This window comes from Morone saxatilis, unplaced genomic scaffold, assembly GCF_004916995.1.
Source record: "Morone saxatilis isolate NCDOM2014 unplaced genomic scaffold, NCSU_SB_2.0 Contig4, whole genome shotgun sequence".
Classification (NCBI taxonomy): domain Eukaryota; kingdom Metazoa; phylum Chordata; class Actinopteri; family Moronidae; genus Morone; species Morone saxatilis.
Genome location: NW_023339984.1, coordinates 5,913,486 through 5,923,336, shown reverse-complemented (window position 1 = coordinate 5,923,336; position 9,851 = coordinate 5,913,486). Strand labels below are relative to the sequence as shown.

General features: G+C 42.0%; 1 protein-coding gene across 1 annotated transcript in view; it reads right to left on the bottom strand.

Moving 5' to 3' along the window:
• LOC118338428 (sodium/calcium exchanger 3-like) overlaps window positions 1-3,138 on the bottom strand; it is a gene marked incomplete at its 5' end in the record, with an annotated part of 11,312 nt that extends 8,174 nt beyond the window's left edge. The window contains 5 exon segments of the mRNA XM_035675728.1: window positions 101-517; window positions 618-845; window positions 939-1,091; window positions 1,493-1,632; window positions 2,882-3,138. Coding sequence (XP_035531621.1) covers window positions 101-517; window positions 618-845; window positions 939-1,091; window positions 1,493-1,632; window positions 2,882-3,056 — 1,113 coding nt within the window.
• Window positions 3,139-9,851: the final 6,713 nt, after the last annotated feature.

Here is a 9,851-nt window from a genome sequence, read left to right as displayed (position 1 = left end):
AAATAAGAATATTTTCCAAAATGTCAAACTATTCCTTCAAAAATATATACCCAGTATCAATAAACTTACATATATAATGTGTAAGTACATTCCTCCTAACCTGATAGTTAGCCATCTCAATCAGCTGCTCCATGTCTTTATCCGGGTGCCTCTGCTTCAGGTCCTTTAGCGTCCTCGCCATGTCCCTTCTGGCCTCGTCCTCCTCGTCCTTTGCTCCTCCCTCCTCCATCATCCCTCCGTCCATCCCGCTGTGACAGTTCAACGCCATCTGTCCATCCAGCTCCAGCATGTCCATCTTGGTGAACCCACCCGGACCCAGTGCTCCACCCCCTACTCCTCCATCCATGCCTCCTAACCCTCCGTCCGCCCCTCCCTCGGTCTCGATGATGATGCCGCGGTGCTTGTCAGCGCGGTAACGCTTGCGGACGTACTTGTAGAAGAGGAGGCGACGGTCGGCCACCCAGGCCTGGACCACGCAGAGGGGGAAGAAGAGGAAGGTCAGCACCGCCTCCCATACCTAGAAAAGAGAGGAGAGTTAAAAGCTTCTTCCTTTGTCCATCCTTTCCTTCCTTCCTGCCCAACTTTCCTCACTTAACAGCTTTCATGTCTATCCTCACCTCCACCTCTCCAGGGGAAAACACACTCAGAATCAGGTAAAGCCAGATGTAGGCGAAGATACTCCAGGCCGCCGTGACGAAGAACACCCGAAGGTGTTTGATTTTTCGTGTCTCACCGTCAGGAACCACGTACACACACAGAGCGATGATAACAAACATGTTGAAGGCAGCACTGCCCACGATGGTGCTGGGACCCAGAGAGCCAGCCTCGAAACCGTGACCACACACCTATAGTTGAGGTCAAAATCAGATTACCGTGTTCCCATTACGTTCTGTATCAGTTAATCTAATGTGTAACCACCCGGCTCATATTGTACTCACCTCAATAACGGACAGCAGTATCTCGGGGGCACTAGAACCCAAGGCCATTAGAGTGAGATTAGAAACCGTCTCATTCCAGATCCTGACCGTGGCTGTGGTGGTCTCACCATTCGGCCTCTTTATAGTGATTTCCTTCTCCTGGGAGGTTATGACCTGGATAGGAGAGGAGAGAAGAAGAGAAGAAAAGAGAAGGAGGCAGCAAAAGGAAAGAAAGGGAAAGGAAAATACAAGCAAAACATAGACAAAGAGAGTAGAGGGTGCAGAAAACAGAGAATGAAGTGATAAGGAAGGCAAAAGGAAAAGAAATGAATAGCAAATGCAACGAAGGGAAAGAAAAGGAAAGGATGTGCCAAAAAGGAAAAGCAACAAAAGGCAAGGACACAAAAGATGAGGCACCAAAAGGAAAGGAAAAGTAAGAGAAGGAAAGGAAAAGAAGGGAAGTTAATAGAAAAGAAAACGTTTTTGTCGTTTTGTTCATTTTATTATGTGTATTTCTCAGTTCACTTTAATAATGTAATATCATGAGGAGAAGCTCATAATGGAACCTTGCCTACCTCTATAGAAGACATGAATCGGTCCGCTATAATGCTCATGCCCAGGAACATATAGATGAGTGCTACAAAGTAAACAATGGCCCGTGCCACTTTGTCCCCAACAGAGGGGTTCTGAGGGTTCCACACGGGCAGTACCACTCCTGAAATGTAAGAAGAGGGAAAAAAAGGATAATCAAACAGAGTTTCACAGCAATTTTGTGTAATAACCCCACTAATCTCTCCCTTTCTAATCTTGTATAGTACGTAAAAAACCTCAGTGGCAGTGCAAGCTGATTAAGGGTTGGGATATTTTCCACATGGTCCCATTTGTCCTACTAAAACTTATAAGAAATGGATCAATGCGCTCTAGTTTCAGGGCAGTAAATTGCCACAATCAGCTGATAACTCACCATTGATGCACTTTTGCTCGACAGGCAATGAAACACTATAATCTTTGTATGGTGTGGTGTTCCTGCTGTGGGTTTGCTATGAATATTCTGCTGACATTGTGTCTGGTTCTAGCTTTAACTAGTGCATTAGTAAACTGGCACCTGGCAAACAGATCTCTTTTTTGGTAGGGGACAGTACACACAGAATGAGAGGCCAAAATATACCGCAGTAAATGCCAGGATTAGGTCGCTTTAGCAATAAAAGGACCATTGTGTTTTCAGGTCACACACTAGTGAAAACATACATATGAATATCATTTTCCAGTTCTGCCAATAGATCCTCCTAAATGTTACACACTGGACCTTTAAGGAGTCATTTGACTAATATACTGGTACCACATAAGAAATATACAATAAACTATAGAGTTGTGAAGTAACTCCAAAGTATGCTACTACGTGAAATAATCTTTAACCCAAATGGCTGAATATTTACTTAATACAGTCTATTTTTCACTCTCCTATACATTCTGAATGTATAATGCAACCAAGACAATGGAGACTTTGCAACTAAATCTGCAGGATAATTTAGCTGACTAAAATTATAAATGCATTAATGCAGTCAAACCATAACAATCATGAATTTTCTTGCTTTTTGTTTCTTACAAAAGAGGAAATTGAATTTATTGGATAAGCCACTTTAGAAACAAAGTGCGACAATTGGAAAATGGAGAGAAATGGTATTGGATGCAGTGTTTCTCTTCAAATCAGGGTGCATGTTGTGCTTTTGTCTGAAATCTGCTGCATATCAATAGTTAACTTTACTGTTTTGAAACATCATAATGCTCAGCTGTGATAAAGGTTCATGATATCAGTTACATGGTTGGTACACGGATAACCAAATTCAGGCATAGCTCTTTCCGTGACTTAACCCTTTAAGGGTTAAGTACAGATATCTGTAATCATGTTAAGCCCTCTCTATATGTATTAAACTGCAGTTTCCTCACAGATCAGGCCAACCCACCTTCCTGACAGGGGTCTCCACTAGCTGAGCAGTTTGTGTCAGATGAACCTGCGTGGACCGATCCAGGACATGACAGGAGGAGAAAGCAGGAGAGGAGGAAGAAGAGGAGGGATGTGGAGAGACTAGAGGGGCGGAGAGAGGAAGATGGAGCCACAGACATGGCTGATGGAGCCATTTTTGCTGATGCTGCCGGGACTTCACTTAGACTCTCCTGGAGTTCTACTGGGTCTGCACAGCGTGGGAAATACTTCCAAATTCTTAAAAGGTAGACAGAGAAGAAGGAAAGTTGTTTTATTTCTGTTGGTTTTAATTGTATTCACAATAAAGACACCCTCTGCTGCTTTTAAATCAGCTCAAGTGCCTTTAATCAAAACATGTGGAAAGTGCTAACAGGTTGAGAAAAAGCATCCCCAGCTGGCCTGTCAGCCAAACCCTATAGCTGCGACTAAGAAACGACATGCTTCATTTTTAGGAGAACTCAATAGAACGTGGTTTCAAAGTGCTTCATGGTGGATTAAAAACAGATCAAATGCAATAAAAAGCAATCAGAGCAATAATGAAAGGTCATTACATAAAAGCCAGTCTGAAAAAACAAGTTTGTAGAAATACTGTAAATGATGATACACCTCTTGCCAGCATCTGTAACAAAGTTAAAATAATAAAGTCTATAATAAAGCTGAATCTAGCAGGCCAGAGCTCCTCAGGAGCCCAGATGAAAAAAAATCAATCACCTCTTGTTTTTAATCTGGACTGCAGTCAATAGAAACTTATTTTTTAGCTGGACCACAGAAAAAACAGTAGATTACACATTACTCTATCTGTAATGTGGACTAATTTGGACTTTGCGATAGAAATCTTCCAGAGCACCACAGGCTATAAACTGGCTCATATAAGGCCCTTAAATGTGAACAGAGAACTGAAATCAATTATGATAAGAGATAAGCAATGCAAAATGTAACTGGGTTGATGTAATCTAGGCAAATGCAAAGTTTTGGCTTTATAATTCAGGCAGGAGCACATTGAAGCTAACTGGAGTCACTGGAGTTCCTAAAGCCAGACCAACCGCTATAAATTCCAGTGGTGATACATCACAGCAGAAAAAAAACATGTAAAAACATCCACAGAATCTTCCCAAATGCTCAGCATGTCCCACATAAAAAAATTAGGTGAAATCATGGATTTATGCATTTAAAGACACATTATACAGTGAATAGAGGCAGCTAAGCCTCCAGGGTCCACTAAACAAATAGTTTAGATTTTGGATGGTTAAAGCTGCACTGTTCATATTTTTATATGAACAAAGGGTCAAGTGATTATGTGTAATGTGAAACAAGTGGCTTGTATTGATAAAACCACAGATAATTATCCCCGGACCCTGCCGTTCCCCTCAGCTCTACAGAGCTTTTTAGCTTCTTTCAGCTCTTTGTTTTGGTTTTATGGCCCATAACTTTATTTTTTTAATTCAGCGTCATTTCCAGCCACATCTGTTGGCCGTTTTCAGCAAAAAAGCTCTGATAAACCGACAGTCGGCAGACAAGGTTAGCAACTAGCTGGTGAACATAACGGAACATTTATTAACTAAACAGACAGATATTTCCCGTGTCTGCTGGATGTGTAAGCTTTGCCATTACAACTTTATATGGTAATAGTGTCATTAGCATGTTTATGGTTTGTTGCACTGCCCCCAAGTGCAAAAAAAAAAAAAGAAAATCAATTCATGCATGTTTAAGGTTAGTATTAAGAATGTAGCTGGGACTAATATCTCTCTCTTCCAAGGCCTGCCTTAAAGGCATCACACAGGGCAAAAGCTTCCCTAGTATCTCCGCTGCTGCTTATTAATCTTTTGGTGTGTGCAGATGGTGCCAAAATGTTAAAATTTTTAATGCAGGGTATTCCGAACTGGAAATAGAGGTCTTAAATTAAGTCTTTTATGTGTGAATGTTTACATACAAGCCATAGACCACTGTATGCGTGTGTAGCCAGCTGTAAATGCTGTACTTGGCTGCAGATTTCGTGCAGCTATATACAGTGTTTGGCAAGAAACACGGAGCTGAGCTGACAACAAGCAGTCAACGGCAGAGATACAACAGCAATATGTTTTCATGACGAGGAAGCAAAGTGGCTTTTCAGTTGGACCAGAGTTAATATGTTGTGTGTGAAAACAGAATAAAAAAGGGAAGAGGAACCGTTTGAACCGGCAGTGTTGGGTCAAATCAGTGCAAACGGATACACAGAGAGGAACCGAAACATACACAAAGCACAGAGACAAATACACAGTGTCAATCTGCTTTTTTTCTGCCTGTTTTTTCAGATATCTGGTGGGTGGGGCAAAGGATCATCACAGGGACCCAGTGTTCCCAGTCTACTAACAGTCTCTCTCCCTGCAGGCACCCAGTTGGTTATATTGCAGCTTGGGTTCCTCTTCCCTTTATTTGGTTTACATGCACCTCACAACACTTACACCCTACTGCACTACTGATTCCACTGACCTCCACTACCCACGTGTCTTTGTACTTTTGTTATGTTAATTAATAATAAATTACTTTAAAAATGGTGTGTGTAACACTTTGCCTTGGCCTTATGAGCCAGGTTGCGACAAGTTGCTGACCTTGTACTTGCACACTCTCTCACACACACACTTCCAAATGCTGAGACACACACACACACACACACACGAACACCCACATATTCCACACTCTGAGTTAGTCAGCCTTGGGCAAAAAAATTGCTGACCCTGTCTTCACACAAGCACATACGCACGCGCGCACACACACACTTATATACACAGTTAGTCATCTGTCGTGACATTAGCGGGGAGTTGCTGACCCTGTCTTCATCTATCTTCCAGGGTCTCGCTGCTCTGACAACAACCTGTCACTTTAATACTCAGCTCGCTTCTCTCTTCCACCGTCTATCCCGCTATTGCTTCCCTGCACTCTCTTAGTCTCTCCTTTTTCACCCTTTTCAGTCTGAAATTAGACTTCACATCCTTAAGCTTAAAGCGGGGTTGCCCAAACTTTTTCCACTGGCAGGTCAAAACTGAAACTTGATGGGGGGGGCACAGCTGCTCAAAATGCCCCCAAAATTAGAGACTTGATTCATCCGTATAACTTGGCCTTCTTTCTCTTCTCTCTTCTTCTTTTACCTGTTTTAATAAGTCTTGTTCCCCCCCTCACTCCATCCCATCTTCTCAAGCTCCACCTCCCTCTCAGCCTTTTTGTCAGGCTCCCTCACCTCCTGCCTCCATTTCTTTCAATGCAAGTTAATGTCCTGTCGTCTTCCGTCTCTCTTTCTCTCTCTCCGCCCACACATCACTTCACGTCTCTAGCACCTCTCCATATCCCCTGCTCGCGCTCTCTTTCACACCTCCGATCTGTCCAGCCTCATTGCTCCTTTCATCTCATCCTCATCCGTAAACAAATCTGTCCCATTTTTAGTCCACAATATGTGTCATTGCAGGCACAATAGTAAACAAGCATTATAGAAAAAGATCAAGGATTGCTCATGAAAAGAGAGCACAAATTGGCTGGCTTAGGTTTTTTTTTTATAGCATTTAAACCTTAACTGGATAGTGACAAAAAGTAATGAAAGGGAAAGATGAATGTAAATAGCAACACAGTGGCTAAATGAAATGGTTCTGGTTGAATATAATATTGTGGCTGAATTTCAGCTTAAGAACTCAGTGTTATGTCAAGGTATTCATAATTTGCATATACTATTTGTGCTAAAAAAGAAAAGCTATTAGCCTTTTCTTGGGCTGAGTCAAGATGGTCTTTTCAGAGCTGACTTAAGTGCAACCCTTTAATAATAATGTGCAAGGCTGCATGACAGAAAGATGTCTGTGCACAAGGGAAATGAATACAAAAAGGGACATCTGAAAGTTGCAGAATATTAGCTGAAAAAAATGGTGCTCCACCGCTACACAATGCTACACTGATTCATTAGCATTAAGTTTAGTGGTATGTTTTTAACACTTTTTTGGATGGAACAAGCTTGTACACTATTTGTTCTTGTTTGGTAGCAGCGACTTCAGGACTTAAAAGCCACAGAATTGCTCTAACACACATTAATAGGATAAACTTGTGGGATATTGATAAATATATGTACACAACATGGGAAGTTCTGTATTGTCTCAGTCTTAAACCTAAAGGTCTGACACCAGTCTAGAGCTTGCTTCCTAATCCTGGTGCATGTATGAGTGTATCTGTGTGTGTGGGGGGGTTAATTCCTCAAGGCTTTCCCTTGTAGGACATGAATCATTCTGACGGATCACACACACACAGTGACCTGTTCTGACTTTTCTCAAGACTGACAGCGATGCTCATGCGCCTGATGTGCAGACATGTATGTAAATGCAATGCATGAATGTGTGTACACACACACACACACACACACACACACACACAAACTGTACAATCCATTGACACGCTTGCAAAAACATACACCCGTGTAAAGGTTTGGTTCTGCTTTCAATCAAACCAACAGGTGTTTACAGTGTTTGTGTGCAATGGGTGTGTGTGGGTGCATGTGTGAGTATCGAGGCAGATAATTTGATGATTGTATGATGCGTGTTTACACAGCTTCATAGGTGAAAGGCTGGAAGACACTGATATAACAAGATGGGATAATGATACTGTTGTCAGTTTTTTTCAGCAATAGCCATTTAATGTGTTTTGTTCTCTAATTACCTTCTGTACATGGTAGTTTTGACTGTTGGTGGCGGAGTCCACCATTCTGCACTGGATTTAAGCTGCCATACTACACCCATGGGAAACGATATATGTAATCGATGTCATGTAATCACTCTCTTAATGCTGTGTCTGAGCTGTATTAAGTTACTTTTTTAAACCTAACGTTGCCTGATGTTTCACAATAAAAGCATTCAACTGGCAAGTTACAGGGTGGCTTTTATTGTGAAAAACTTACTGGATACACAATATATTTGCTATTGAAATTAGCACTGACATCGATCGATCAAAATAAGGAGACAGTCAGACAATCTTAAATATTATAGGGACTAAGGGACTTCCTTATTAAAACAACTTTGGCTTGTTTGTCAGTACTGTAAGCAGATGCTCTGTTTCGTGTTGTTGCTCAGGAATAGTCAACTGTAGAATTAAACAATTACCACCAGACCTGAAATGTTCAGGGTTTTCACTTTACAGCCCTGGGAAAACGTCTGTAACAATCTGATGTAACAATGAAAAATCTCTTATCTGAAAGCAATATAAAATACAGGACACCAACATTAAACAGAACTGACCAAAAGAGATTGTCTGGATGGAGAAGCAGTCGTTGAATAGACCAGAACAATGTCTGTCTCAAAAATGAATTTAGAAAATGTTAAGTTTAGCATGTGCCAGAGGGCCTGGAGGATGAGATGAAGGCAGACAACGCACATATTCACACCCACTGTAAAGCACATCTCTCACACACACACACACACACACACACACACAAAACTTTGACCCGTTTATTGAAATCAGTAAGAGCATTGACCACAGTTGTTGATTCATATCTCATCAGCTGTGGTTTGTTGCTCTGCCTCATTTGGCACCATGAATCACCCACACACCACAAACACTCTCACACACACACACACACACACACTGCAGAGGGCTATAGTTGTCTCAGGGTTAAATGACATTTGATTCATTGCATCTTCATGGGCACAGCTAGCATTGCTACTTTCACTGGTCCATCCCACCTTTGACACTGTGCTAGCAAGTCATATGACCTAATATTGAGCTGTTAAAAACTTGGAGGTGACATTGTATTGACTCCTCGAAAACCCTGAAGGAAGTGTGAGCTCAGAAGGCGTAGGTAGTGTTTGGGTTTTTGTAATATCTCTCTGCCCTCCAGACAAAGACATGTTATGTAACTACAACACAATAGTGGTAGGACCTGGAGTTATATACTCTGAGGAATACAAGTATATTCTTTCATTGCTTTCTCAATTCAACTGTGAATCCAGAGACATTTGCCTGTGTTTGATAGCTCTGTTATGTGACATATACTCTATACTGATTTGTTAGAAAAGAATATACATAATTCAAAAGAATGATAAACAATCTCCCATCCCTCCATATCTCTATCTTTATCATGCCATACCTTCCTACTTTGTCTCTTCCTCATCCTCACTGTCAGGTTGTTATTTGGAGGTTCCATTCTCCATGGCTGTGAACGAGGGGTTACAGTGCATTTTAGGATTTTAATGATCCATTTTAAAGCGCAAATGGATTTGGCTCCTGGCTATATTTCACACCAGCGGAACTTCTGAGTGCAGTCAAAGATCCTGGAAGATCTTTGTTAGAAAGAGCCGGATTTTGCTTTTGGGGCCCTTCAACTCTGGAGTGACCTGCAGGAGGAGATCAGACAATCTGTTTCTTTTTCTTCACTTAAAGTCAGAATATATCAAGATCTATGTGTCTGCAATTTTATTGCGCTTGTTTAAATGTTGGTGGTTTTTTCACTGTGAGCTATGCATTTTCTCTTCCCCCCCTCCATCTCCTCCATCTTACCTTTCCCCATCGGTCACTCGATCTTCTTACCCCTCCATCTCGTTATCCCTAAATTCATCCCGTCCTTCCACAATGACTCGCTTTTCCTCCCTCCACTATCTATCCCTTCCTCCCTCTTTCTCTCCATCTCTCCTCTACAGTGAGTGAAAGGGAGCAAGATAAAGGCAACGTGACTGATCTTGGTGGTATCTTTAGAATGTATGTATGCATGTGTGTGTGTGAGTGTGTGTGTGAGTGTGTGTGTGCGGATTGTTCCCTGCAACTTTACTGGTGTTGTGTATGAGAATTTGCTGTGTGTGAGTGTGTGCATGGGTATGATGGGTATGTGGTATGCATGCGTGACTGATGTTTGGCTGGGAGCCAGGGATTGGTGGTAGAAGTGAGGGGGGGGCAATGAGGCGGCAAGGCAAACCCAGGAGGGAGCAGTTATTTTGGGAAGGGGGGGGGGG